This window comes from Mesoplodon bidens, assembly GCF_964165515.1.
Source record: "Mesoplodon bidens genome assembly, chromosome: X".
NCBI lineage: Eukaryota > Metazoa > Chordata > Mammalia > Artiodactyla > Ziphiidae > Mesoplodon > Mesoplodon bidens.
In genome coordinates, this window is record NC_138163.1 from 43,910,555 (window position 1) to 43,924,739 (window position 14,185).

Consider the following 14,185-nt stretch of genomic DNA (forward strand, 5'->3'; position numbering starts at 1 on the left):
ACTCTGAAAAAGGCATCGCAAACTAGGGAGGGAGAGCAAGGAACAGCGTCGTCGTAGCACACGGCTGGGGCTGCGCGAACCACGAGCCCTAAAGAGAGAGCGCGCTCGGGGGATGACGCGCCGCGCGGGCACGCCGGCCGCGAGGGTGCCTGAGCCGGAGGTAAGGCACGGCGGCCTCGGCCCGAGCGCGGCGGGGCAGGGCCGGGGCAGGACGCCGAGCGGACCGGCCGGGTCGGGCCGGCCAGAGCGTGACGGAGCGCGTCGGCCGCGCGGCCCCAAGAAGCGGCCAGAGAGGCGGGCCGTAGGCCCAGCTCGGAGAGGCGGAAGCGCTGGAAGGAGGGGCGAAGCCGGAGGACGGAGAGGCGGAGGCGGAGAATCAGCGGAGAAAATCCGGGAGAGAGGGGGAGCCGGAGAAAGGACGGAGAGGAGCGGCCCGGCAAGGCTGTGGGGAACGGGAAGAGGAGGCGGAGGACCCTAAGGACCGGGGGAGCTGGAGGAAGTTCCAGTCAGGCGCGGGGAGGAGCCGGCTGATGGGCGGCGGCACCAGCGGTTGAGCTGCCAGGGATTCTTCCCGAGTGCAACCGTCAGGCAAGGTTACCGAGGTTAGCGGTCAGGCTGGCGGCGGCGAGCGGCGAGCTCAGCGCGGGGAGCCCAGCCGCCGCCCGCCCGCCTCCCGCTCGCCTTCCCCACTCACTTGCAAACTGTCGTGCGCCGATACACATGCAATGAGGTCGTCAAAGCTGGTGGTCCCTACAGTAACAAACACGCACTTCATCGCGCGTGAGCCAGAGCCTCGAATATCAAGGGCCGGATGTGACGTAGCAGAGACTACGTGGACGAGGCAACAGCGCTCAGTGCGGGAGGCGGAAGTCGGCCGTGGCCTCCAGGGGTAGCAGCCACCTGATCTGTGTCGCCTGGGATGGGTTGGGAGCAAAGAATGCTCCTGGCTATGTGCGGGCCACTGTTGTAAGCCCTTTGCGTGTAGAAGCTCATGGGACCCTCACATTTAAGGAGGTGGGGAATTGACAAATTTATTTTCTTCAAAAGTGGGGTTTAAAAAAATAATCATTAAGCCTCAACACCCTTGTGTTTGCATCCTTGCTCGGGTACCACAGCTCTTTTAATGATATAGAAGTTTGGGATTCTTTAGCCAAGATACATTTGAGAGATGGTTTTACTTCAAGTCTGTTGAGGGCATCTGAAAAAAAAGTGCCTTTTAAAAATCGCTCATTAGCCTGGGCTCTTCTTCCAACTGTGGTTCTCAAGAAACCAGAGCCCTACAGAGTCTTGGAAGCTGCAGAGAAACAGTAAGTTCCATTAGCAAGCATTGTGTGTAAAATAGAGGCTTTTTTTAACATCTTTATTGGAGTATAATTGCTTTACAGTGGTGTGTCAGCCTCTGCCTTACAACAAAATAAATCAGTTATACATGTACATATGTGCCCATATCTCTTCCCCCCTGCATCTCCCTCCCTCCCACCCTCCCTATCCCACCCCTCTAGGTGGTCACAAAGCACCGAGCTGATCTCCCTGTGCTATGTGGCTGCTTCCCACTAGCTATTGATTTTACGTTTGGTCGTGTATATATGTCCATGCCACTCTCTCACTTTGTCACAGTTTACCCTTCCCCCTCCCCATATCCTCAAGTCCATTCTCTAAGGAAAAAAAAAATAGAGGCTTTAAGGCCTGAAGCTTACATCTCTGTCATTGAACCCATCCACTGAACCATTTAAAACGTAGAATTACCATAAATTTAAATTATAATAAAATGTAAAATTATACATTAGCATGAATAAATACCACATATATATTATACTTAGGCAATCAGGTACGGGAGAGGGGATTTCTCAAGACTCCTTTGTCCTACCACCATTACTAAGATCATTGCCTGCTTTATCTCATTCTAATATTTTCTGTATTTTCTACTTAAAATTTCGGTTTATCTAATATGCATGTTTTGCTCTGCCTGGTTAAATACAGAAGGGAAGGTATGAGAAGAAACTCTTTTAAACACGAGTGGGATTAGAGGTGAATTAAGCCTAGAACATGGGCTTAAAAAACCTATTAAGCCTATTTCTAATAAGACTGTTTCTCTAAATCTTGTAGCTTGAGTACATGTCTTGGCTCAGCGGCCATGGCTCACGGACCCAGCCGCTCCACGGCATGTGGGATCCTCCCGGACCGGGGCACGAAGCCGTGTCCCCTGCAATGGCAGGCAGACTCTCAACCACTGTGCCACCAGGGAAGCCCCGAGTACATGTCTTTTTGAGGGGTGGTATGCTTTACCCCTTTCTTGATACCAAATTTCATGAATTAATAAAACTAGTTTCATAATAACAATAAATGTAGAAAGATCATTGTTAAATAATAAAATATAAGCATATTTTCTACCCAATAAGGGGAATAAAGTATGAATATTTATTGGAATATAAAGACAAAATATTCCAAAATCTTCTGTAATTCAGAAAGATCTTGTGTCTGTGATATCTTTTCCTATATCTGGAAGATATAAATTAAAGGAGCACTGTTCTGATGAGCTCATAGAGAGGATAAGCACATACAGAAATTGAATAGTCTTAAGTTTCCAGAAAATAAGAAAATTGAATATCTAATGAAACTGAGCCCCGCTGAAACAGTTTCCTTACCGAGTTAATGATTAATCTCTCTATTCAAAACTTTTTTCCCTTTCTTGTGCCCTCTGACCTCAATCCTATGCTAACTGAACACTAACCAACCAGAGTCAGGTGACTAAAATTGTTGTTGTTGTAGATATCATCATTATGTTAAAAACTCAGGTTGTTTCTCCAGGGCAAGATGAGCTCACAGACCCCTGAGCCATGGACCACGTGGCCAGAGAATCCTAAACCAGAGACATCTTGACTCCTGAAATCATGCTTAAGAAATGTCACAGAAATATCACAAGACAATGATTAATTCCAGTTTCTTTGTTCTTCCCCTTCGAAACATCTCCAACTCAGAGACCAAGATGGAGTGAATCTGAGGCTTTTATCCCACTCCCTTGCTTGGTGCCCTGCAAATAAACCCTTACTTTGCTGCAAACTCCCACTGTCAGAGTTTGGCTTTCTGTGGCATGGGCACACAAGCCCTTGCTTGGTTACATTAATACTTTAAATATTCTAGACTTTACTAAAACATCTTCTTGCAGAAATTGATCCAGAAACGTTTTAAGAACCCAAGATTACATAATTGATATAAAATTTTGGTAATTAAGTCTTTTCTCTGTTTTGTCAGTGTCAAGTATGCATTTTATTTTACTTGGGTGTGTTTTTCCTAAACTTACAGAGGCTTACTTATCAAATAAATTAACATTATTTCTAAAAATGTTTATGATTATGAAAAATGTAAATTTCTTTTCAACTACATTAAATCAGCATTCTGACAAACTTTATTTCAACAGTAACTATGCTTCCTGGTATGCCAGCTTGAAGATAATTTCCAAGATCTTTAAGCACCTTTTTAAAAAGTGTGTACTGACGTTAAATTGAGTTAATTAATGGATAATTGTTGCACAGCTGGATACTTTTTAAGTAAAACAGAATATTGTAACATTGATTTAAACTAAGCCTAATTCTAAGTTTATATATTTTTGCATCTTGTTTGAAATACTATGGAGAAGCTCTATCTTGGAGTTGTGTAATCAATTTGTTCATTTTTTCCACTTTAGGAAGTTATCAAAAGGATTTGTGTGGCTATAGAAAGTTTTGTCATGTGTAGTCTTAAACTCTGCTAGTCTGTTAACACGCTTATATATGCCAGACAGTTCTCAATTATATCCACCCTTCACTTTTTAAAGTAGAAATTAGTCACTTTCATTAAAAGTTATAATTAGTATGGGTGGTTGAGGCTCTTCAAGGAGTGACAGTGACAGAGAATTACAACAGTATATGTGCTTTTGTTTTTCAAGGGAAAAGAATAGTTTTTTTTTTTCCTGAAGCAGCTTTTTTGGTTCCAGAACCCTTTATACGCTTAAAAATTATTGAGAACCTCAAAGAGCGTTTGTTTATGTGGATTATAATGTTAGTTATAACTATTGAAATTTACCATATTAGAGACTAAAATATGAGAAAATTTAAAAGTATTTATCAATTCATTGGAAAGTAGTAATGATGAGCACGTTGCATGTTGACAGAAATGACCTATTTTTTCTGAAAAATAACTATATTTTTCGAAACAAAAATTTTCACGAAAAGAATAGCATGTTTCACACTTTTGCAAATCTGTTTACTATCTTGCCTTACAGAAGAAAGCTGGATGCTTGTATCTGCTTTGGCATTTAATCCATTGCATTATCACACATCACAAAACCTCTGGAAAACTCCACTCTGTACTCATGTGAGGAGTGGTATACTGCTACCCCTTTCTTGACACCAAATTTCATGAATTTGAGTGGATGAGAGTCAAAAAAACCCACATGACATCTTAATATTATTATGAAAATTATTTTGACCTCACAGATCCTGTAAAGGAATATGAGAGTATTAAAAAAGACATGACAAAACTTAGAAAGTGAATTTTATTTGCCTTTGTTTATAATACCTGAGGCTGAAAAGAAGCTACGAAATACTTTAAAATGTTTAGAGTACTCCGTCAGTTTAGATGGGGTTGTTTCCTTTATTTAGTAATTAATGCTTCCACCTATGATTTGAAAGATTATTCTTTACCTTACATGTAATCTGCCTAAATAGCAAAGATTCTGTGTCTTACAAGAATAATCTTCTATCACTTAAGTAGCCTTTATTGTGTCCCTGATTATTTAAGGAGAAAATACCCATAGAACGCGACTCTTCACTTACAATAGTGTTACATTGTATTTTTTTAAATGCATTATTTGTACTTGGATTAAATAGGAAGGGAAGCATTGTTTCTTAGTCACTCATGATCCTACCTAATCAAGTGACCAAATCTCCTCTGACAACCCTTAATTTTGTCTTCCCAAAATCAGTTCCTAAATTTAGGACACATAAAATAAAATTTTCAGAATATATTACATACATAAAACGAAAACTTTTATGCATAAAACCTCTAAGACTTCTCAGAGGGCCTTTGGAATCACAAAGATTTGCGCTGCCACCTTATAAAAAAAGATACTGGAAATAATTAGGTTTGTTTAATTTGTTACTATAGCAAAGTTGCATGGGAAAAGTTGTCAGATCAGAAGGGACATTCAGCCTTTCCTAAGTTACGTTTGTTTGGTAAAATATTAGTATAAAAATTTCAGAAATTGCATGCTTTACGGGAAGTCCCCAGCAATTTGTCAGTGCCCTCCATGACAGATATGCCCTCCATAATACTGTTTTACCTTCAGGAATAACCCTCATCAAAACTCCTATGAAATAGTTACATACTGAACTCCAATACGGAATTTTACTCCTCTATTTTGATAGAATTGGCAATAGTAATAAATTAACCACAGCCATTAAATCTCTTAATGTTCTGGTTTTACTCTAAAGCTTACCCGAAGATTCTACTACAGGCTAGAATTTGTATCTTCAACAAAGAAGAACAATCTCAGAGCCTCATGGAAAAGGACCGTACCAGGTACTTCACATGATTGCCACTTCAAAGAATAGACTTCTGAGTTGACATCACTTAGATAACTTTCAGACAGCACCAGTGGACTGAGGCAAGATTTCCAGGACTCTTTCTAATCTAATGAAAGGCTCAGAACAGTACAGAGTCAGATAACCAGGAAGGATATACTAGGCAATGCCCAGCCTTCCGTAAGCTACCCAGTAATCCTTCTCTTCCTCCCCTTTCAAAATCTTTCAGTTTTTCATGACATATGAAACCCAGCTTTTCTGACATGCGTTTTAGAAGAAATATCGTATATACTTGCCCAGATAAAATAAACACGGAGCTATTGCTGAGAAGCTAAAGGAAATATGGAAAATAAAGTAGCATTAGTTATCCTTATGATTAGGGTGGTTTCATATTGGTTTTATATAAATGAGGATCTATTTTATTTTTTAAATAATTCAGAATGAAATTGTGATGAATGCCATATTAATTTATTCATATTCTTTTTATATTTTTTTGTTTCTGCTCTTGCTGTTTCCTCTCCCTCCCCATCAATATGGTTAGCTAATCCTTCAAGATTCAGCAGAGGTGCAAGTTCCTCCAGGAAGCCCTTCTCTGACCCTTGTAAGGTATGTGTATTATGTGCAAATATTGTTCTTTGCCTACCTCTGTCATAATTCTTGATGTTTAAATTACCTATATACTTTTTTCTTCCTCTGGACCGTAAAATCCTGAAAGAGTGGAGACCATGTCTAAGTCATCTCTGAATTCCCAGAATTTAGTGCTGTCCCTGGAACCTAGGGATGTAAAATAAATGTTTATTGAACTAAAAAAGAGTTACATTATTAGATACCATGCTAAACCCTGTGGGGAATACAACGATAAATAAAACATAGTGCCTTTTCTATCTCAAGAATATATGGGTTTGTTCATAGGCTGATCAAAGTTTTGTGGACTTATTTTTTTAATTAATTTTATTTATTTATTTATTTTTGGCTGTGTTGGGTCTTCATTGTTGCGCACGGGCTTTCTCTAGTTGCAGCGAGTGGGGGCTACTCTTCGTTGCAGTGCGCGGGCTTCTCCTTGCAGTGGCTTCTCTTGTTGCAGATCACAGGTTCTAAGCGTGGGGGCTTCAGTAGTTGTGGCACACGGGCTCAGTAGTTGTGGCTTGCAGGCTCTAGAGCACAGGCTTAGTAGTTGTGGCACATGGGCTTAGTTGCTCCGTGACATGTGGGATCTTCCTGAACCAGGGATTGAACCCGTGTCCCCTGCATTGGCAGGCAGATTCTTAACCACTGCACCACGAGGGAAGTCCTGTGGACTTTTAGAATTAAGAAACCATGGAATTCATTGGTTTTATATTATGGACAGTAAACAGAGATTCAAATAGATTGTGATTTTTTTCCCAAGATAATAATAGCAGAGGGTTGAATCCAACCCTCCAGATGCTTGTCAAGGCATACTATGCAGACTTATCCTTTAATGATGAGCCTACAGTATTGGCATCTATATTATAGTATAAAGTAATAACAGCAATATGACTTTTAAAGTCTGATAAACCAGAAATGTTTCTTCTTAATCTTTTAAACACAGCACATTATAGAATCCTTGAGCTGCCTAACTATTGTGTTTAGATTTATTTCTTTAATTTTTCATCATTCATCAAAAGTTTCTATATATCCTTTATTATTAAAGTAAATGTCTTTTATCAAAGCTGAGAAGTTGCATATTATAAAACATTTGTTTTTAATGTTTCCACAAATCTGCTTTGTGGATCCATTGTGTTCTTGAAGAGTTGCCAGAACTTGACTCTCCCTTTCCTCCTCCCCCTTCCAAATATTATTGATGGTAATTGTCTTACTGTAAGGGACACAAAAATAATTATTTCTTGCCTACACTGGTCAAATCAAAATTTTACTATAATAGAGTCAATTTTTGGAGAACCATAAAGAAAATTGTTTAATTTTAAACAGATAGCAGAATATGCTACTGCAAAATATGGCACTTTGACATAAGAATTATTTTGAGCTGAAGGCAACTGAGAAGAAGCAGATACAAGAAAAATTCTCTGCCCTACTCTTATTTGCCTAAAAGCAGTAGTTGTAAGGGTATGCACCTCCCCTCTGTACCAGGAAGGACAGAAGTTAACCACCAGAGACAGCTCTAGACCCTTACAGCCTGGAATCAGCATCAGAGGAACCTACGTAACAAACTTTACTAACTAGCTCTTATGATCCATTAGTTCCCCCATATATTTATCTTCCCCCAATTTGCCACCCAAAAAACTCAAAGTCCATTTCCTTTGTCTTGTCAGTTCTCTAAGAATTTTTTGTTATTTTAAGCTGCTGCATTAGGTCAAGCTCTAACCACCCCTTTCAGTTACTCATCATTGAGTACATGTAGTGTATGTCTGATGCACATGTTAGTAAACTTCTGTTTGTTGTTCTCTTGTTAATCTGTCTTTTTGGAAGAAGGAAAAGACATTTATGTGATCCTAATTATATGAGTATATGCCTCCTGTATGGATCAGTGATGTTAATTAAGCCCCTGTTGCATAAACTTATCATAATCAGCTTAATCACAAATGATAAAATGTTTGATTAAAGGAGACTATACTGAATGAAACATAATACCAGACATGGTTTAGAATCCATTATATGATAGAGGGCTAGTACTCAGATGAGACAAAAGATGTTAAGACTTGGATGTTTTTCAAGAACTCAAGTTTTCAAAAAGGTCTGAGTTTTATTTTGTTCTTACTTAATTCTCTATCTAATTTTTGCTAACTTATAGCAAAAACTACAGAATATAACATTCCATTCTTTATAAATATCAGAGGTATGGACAGATCACTTAATAAAAACAAATTAATTCAAAAATATTCATTGAGCACTTACTATGTACAATCCCTCTGCTACACACAGATAGACTAGACAGCTTAGAATCTAATGAAAACACACAGGCATGCAAATATGTTATGATAAAGTGCAATAAAAAACTGAGCAATGCAAGAGAGAATAACAGGAGGGGTGGGGTGGCGTGGGAACCGACTTTAGATTCAACGGTCAAAGAAAGCTTCTCTGGGGAAGTGACATTTAAGCTGAGGCTTGAAAGATAAGGAGCCAACCAGAAGAAGACTGAGGGAATAGCCTTCCAAGCAAAGTGAATAGACTGTGGAAAGGTCATCAGGAAAGGTGCTTTTCTTGTTTGAAAAGAGAAATGAAAAAAGACAGTGTAGCTAGAGCATAATAGGCAAAGGAATCGGTGGCATGCAATGAGATTAGAGGGTTAAACAAGCCCTGTAGGTCATAGCAACAATTTTTATTTGTATCCCTCAAGAATTGAGTAAGTGCAAATGTGCCAATATATGTAAGAGGATTTTTACCTATCTTAAAAAACTGTGCTTTCTAGATTAGAATATGCCAACAATGCATCTTAGAAGAATTAAGCTAAGCACAAAAATGTATTGTTCATGGGAATAACTCACTTTTAAAGTAAAATTTTAATTTTATTAAATTGATGCCATGTAGATAGTTTTGTTTTAAATAGTACAGTAAAAAACAATAGTTCTCTGTCCTATCCCTCTCCGTTCCTGATTCTTACTCCAAAGGACAATAACTTTAAACAATTTTAGCTATTCCCTATAATATTTACTACCATGTTTCTATGTATCGATAACATGCTTATATTGCTATGTCAACTGAAGAAAAACACACAACCTGAAAGTTGCAAGTTATGTTTTATTCTGGGATGTTATTGAGGACTGTAGCCTGGGAAACAGCCTCTCAGATAGCTCTGAGGAACTGTTCCAAAGAGGTAAGGGAGGAGCCAGGATATATAGCAGTTTTTGCTAAAAGCAAAAAAAACATGTAGTCAAATATCAGAAGTTACTGATAATCACAAAAAAAACAGACATCTCAAGGTAATGAATTTAGCGCTTTTCTATGTATGGGAAGATGCAAGAGTCTGGGCTCATCAAAATTATTCCTTTGACATGCATCTTAACTATTTGGGGCCAGTATCCAGCTTTTCTCCATTCTCAGTTCCCCTCAGGGTGCACCGTTGGTGGGGGGGCTGCAGTGGCTGATGGTTTGATGGCTGCAACACCCTTTGTTTACTGAAATGGCAGGCAACATTCATTTTCCACAGCTATTTCTTGATTTTTCAGCTTTTTAGATAATATCTATTGACTTTCTATTATGAAAGGTGGCAATTTGACTCTCTTATGTACCCATAAACACATACTTCCCTTCCTCCCCAAATTTTTGGTAAAATCAATATTCAGTGATTATATTACTATGACTTTGTAACATTATTGAGTTTAACCATGTATTGAGTTTGTTATTACATTTCCTATCCTATAAAAATTTTGTTCTGCTACATTTTATTTAATTTTTATTTGCTTAGGATTCTTTTCTCTGAATCTATCACTTACTCATACCCAAACAGGTCTTCCCAAGAAATCCATACAGCTCCTCTCTGTATGTTCAAATACATCAGGGTAACTATAACTTTCATTTTTTTAAATTAAAGATGTCTGTGATAGGGATTTTTATCCTGTTTCAGTTTGAGCTGGTTTATCTTTCTGAATAGCTGTCTTCCTGGGGTATCCTTTCACTGTTCTCTTGAAAATTCCTTTTGCCTTTCTCTTGTATTGGATCTCATTTTCTATACCCTATGTTCCCCTCACTTTTCCTTTAACTTCCTCATTTTGGTGGACAAATATCCTCCAATAACTTCCTGAGAAAGATGATAAATTTTTTCGAGATTTTTGCATGTCTGAAAACACCTTGTTCTAATCTCTCATCCAGTTGTTAGACTGATATAGAATTCTAGGTTGGTTTGTTCGTTTCCTATTGCTGCTGTAACGAATTACCCCAAACTTAGTGGCTCAAAACAACAAAAATTTATTCTATTTTGACCAGAAATCTGAATTCATTTTCAGTGGGCTAAAGTCAAGGTGTTAGCAAGGCTGTTTCCTTCTAGAGGCCCTAAAGGAGAGTCCTTTTCCTTCCTTTTTCCAGTTTCTACAGGCCACCTGCATTCCTTGGCTCATGGCTTCTTCCTGTGTCTTCAAAACATATCACTCCAACCCATGCTTCAGTTTTCACATCTCCTTTTTTTTACTTTGGTTTTCTTGCCTCCCTGTTATGAGAATTCTTTTAATTACATTGGTCCTACCCAGAAGATCCAGAATAATCACCCATCTCAAGATCCTTAATCACATCTGCAAAATCCCTTTTACCATGTAAGGTAACATATCCACAGGTCCAGGGACTATGACAAGGACATCTTTGGAGGGAGGCATTATTCATCCTATCACAGTTAGAAATGATTTTTCCCTAAAAACTTGTCTTCTTGATTTTAGGGATACAGTTTAGAAGTTTGTTCCTAATATTATTTGTGATACTTTGTATATGACCTGTTTTTTTCCTCTCAGGAAGCTTCTAAAATTGTTTGTTTATTCTATCTTCTGAAATTTCACTATGATGTATGTTACTGAGAATTATTTTCTCATTCACTGTTCTGGATACATGATAGACCTTTGTAATCTGTATATTCATATCCTGCAGTGCTAGTAATTTTCCTTGTGTTATTTCTTTAGTAATTTCCTTCCTTCTGCTTTTTCTGTCCTCTCTTTCTGGAACTTCTTTTGGTCCAATTTGGCCCTCCAGTACTGAATCCTTGAACTTTCTCATCTTTTCTCTATTTTCCATTTCTTTTTCTTTTTGTTCTACTTTCTAAGAGAGCTCATCAATTTAAAATTTTTAATCTTCTATTGATTTTTAGGATTACTACTATATTTTGAATTCCTAAGAGCTCTTTCTCATTCATTGAAAGTTCCATTTTTACAGAACACTGTTCTTGTATCTTGAATTTAGTATCACCTCATTTCTCTGAAGATGTTATTATAGTTTTGTTTCTTTTCTCTTTGACTTTTGTTGCTGCTGCTGTTGTTGTTTTGATCTCTGTCTTTCATTTTAGAAAATTTACTCAAATATCTAGGGATTTGGTCAGCCATAAATATTTAAGAGTGAGGCACAAAAAAGAAGTTCTGTCTCCATTGTTGGGACTTATGGATTGTTGAGCTTCACTGGGGAGTAACTGGAAAGAAATTCAATCTTTTTAATGGGAGACCCCAAATATCAGTGTCTGTAGGGCTTTACACTTGTGTTGGTCAGCTTCTACAGAATCCTCCAGTCTGCTCAGCTGAAAATATCTTAGAAATCAGCCAGCAGAAAGGTGACAGAGAGCAATCTTACTATTTAGTAAATAGAGATTCAATCCCCATTTTCACTAAAGTTCACAATCCAGCCCTCAGCTATGCCTATTGTTTCCAACACTAGAGCTTCTTTTCTGGAAAGATGTTTTAATTACCGTAGAAAATAAAACTTGAATCTTTTTTTTTAACTGAAATCATTGTTTTTCTTTCAACTAAGTCAGCAAGCTTCTTTAACAGCAAGAAGCACCCATTGACCCTCCAAGCAGTGAAATAGAATGCTGTATTAAAACTTGAATCTTGTTTGAATGGATAAGGAGCTTTCGGGACGTAATTTTTCCTTATACATACTTTCAATCAATCCTCCTCTTTTTAGCTCTCCCTTCAACCTGTATCTCAGAGATATTGAGTAACTTTAAAAACAACTCATCACCACCAGCCTTAGGTTTCAGCTTTTTCCAGTTTGTTAAGTAAGCTTAACATTCATCTCATCTATTGCTTTCCAACTTCTAAAGTTTTGTCAACTTTGCTTGTCTGCTGTTGTCTTCTCTCCTGTTCTCTTTGTCCTTCTCTATTTATACCTTTTTTAAAAAAAATCCTTTACTGTCATTTTAGTGGAGCTTCATGCAGGTGCAGAGATGAATGCATGTTTCTAATCTGCCTTGTTTAACTGGAAGTCTTATAGCACACTCTATATGGAGAAATAATGCAGTCCAAGCTAATAACATTAAAGGTGGAAGACTAAGAAGCCCACTTGCAAAAAGAAAATCTGTTTTTGAGAAACGTGAAATAAGTAGTACTATAATATATAAGCCATATATATGACTATTCACTGTACTGTAAAAGGTCTGTTGCTACAGAAAACTGTTATATCAACTTTCAAATACTTAAAATTATAGGTAATTTAACTGGATACACAAACATAAGATATACGGACTTGTCTAGTGTTTTTAGATACAGAATGCATTTTTATGAAAAATTGCCTCTAGACATTAATTGCCCTCATTGGGGAACCTTAAGAAGTATGCCATTTAGTGCCTAGTTGGAAAGACTCCTGATTGGAGAGATGGAGCCGGGAATTTAATGTAGATTTCATGAAATGAGTGAATTCCAGACACTATTTTAAAAATATTATTCAGACAGACCTTAAGTGTTAAAAAAAGAGTCTGCCTGGTCCTCCTCTATTCCAACCCTGACCACACACCCTGCCTATATGTAAATTTGGGAAAAGAGGTCAATGTAAGAGCAAAGAAGTGGGACTGAACACAATCATAATACTAATCGCTAATATTTATTAACCTTTACTGAGTGTTTACTGTGTGTCAGTAACTGTGCTAAACACGTTTTGTGAATTATTTCATATACATGTTTAGTGATTATTTGACAAATGAACTTAAACAGTAAAAATGGAAGGTTAAATAGGTAAGGAGGAGGAAAGGCGGAAGAATGTCTCCAAAGAGTCATAATAGTCTCATTTCCTTTCCCTCTCCCATTCCTCCCCTTCCCAAGTGCTCTAGACTTATTTATATTCATGGCATAATTCTGTATACTATCCCTGCTTTTTGCTGTTCTTTCAGTATGTTAATACTAAATAGTTCATCTTCGGTACTTGAATTTGAAGGTTAATAATTTGGAACTTCAAGCAGGAGTTTTGATTCCAATAGTTCATTGTTTTGAAAAATATACCATCAAGTATTTTGTAAGAGAGGATATGGAATAAAAGGAGAAAGAGAAGAGAGAGAAACCTGCCAAAGCATTACTATAAATTTTAAACGTGTTTTTTTTAAAGCAATATGGCTGATGTTTCCAAGTGATCAAACTTTCACAAAAACTCCTAGATAATAGCAACCTGTGATGATTTAATACACATTCAGTCAAACAAACTACCAAGAATGCATAGGTCTGGAACATTTATATAATTGGTCTAGGATTAAAGGAAATAATCTGGAGAGGAAATGAGAATTTAAATAATTAATTCTCCCAAAGATTAGTAAAATATATTTCAGCCTGCCAATTGTTTAAGATTGAAAAATTTGCATTTTTTATTGCAAAAGGACAAGGTATATTTCTTTCTCCTTACTTGATTGATATCTACTGAGTACCTACTCTCTGCAAGGCATTATGATTAGCATTATGGGAGAAAGGATATTAAAAATGCCTAAACTGCTGTTTATCAAGAAGCTCATAATCTAGTGTTGAAGGTAAGACATATACAAAAGCACTGCTATATTGTATATGGTATTATGTGACAAATACCATGTGAATGATGCAATATATTTTGATTTTTCTGTTTTGCCAACTTGCAGTATAAACAGAATGAATTTTGTAGGTAACGTTCCATATATATGTGTTCCTTTGTATACTATTCATACATGCTAACCTTTGACAACTGCTGCAAAACATCATTAAAACCAGTTCAGGTACAGC

The 14,185-nt window shown here is 37.6% G+C and overlaps 1 protein-coding gene and 1 long non-coding RNA gene across 4 annotated transcripts in view; one reads left to right on the forward strand and one right to left on the reverse strand.

Annotated features, from left to right (window-relative positions):
- ALG13 (ALG13 UDP-N-acetylglucosaminyltransferase subunit) overlaps positions 1 to 794 on the reverse strand; it is a 79,944-nt gene extending 79,150 nt beyond the window's left edge. The window contains 1 exon segment of the mRNA XM_081221376.1: positions 695 to 794. Coding sequence (XP_081077502.1) covers positions 695 to 775 — 81 coding nt within the window. The 5' untranslated portion in view covers positions 776 to 794.
- Positions 795 to 928: 134 nt separating this feature from the next.
- Positions 929 to 14,185, forward strand: part of LOC308608384 — an 88,101-nt gene continuing 74,844 nt past the window's right edge. For 2 of the 3 annotated variants that reach the window (XR_014014157.1, XR_014014158.1), the window contains exons 1-3: positions 1,220 to 1,307; positions 5,472 to 5,559; positions 6,103 to 6,167. This is a non-coding gene — a long non-coding RNA (uncharacterized lncRNA). Of the gene's footprint in view, positions 1,015 to 1,219; positions 1,308 to 5,471; positions 5,560 to 6,102; positions 6,168 to 14,185 lie in introns of those variants that run through there. The other variant, XR_014014156.1, reaches the window with a different exon arrangement.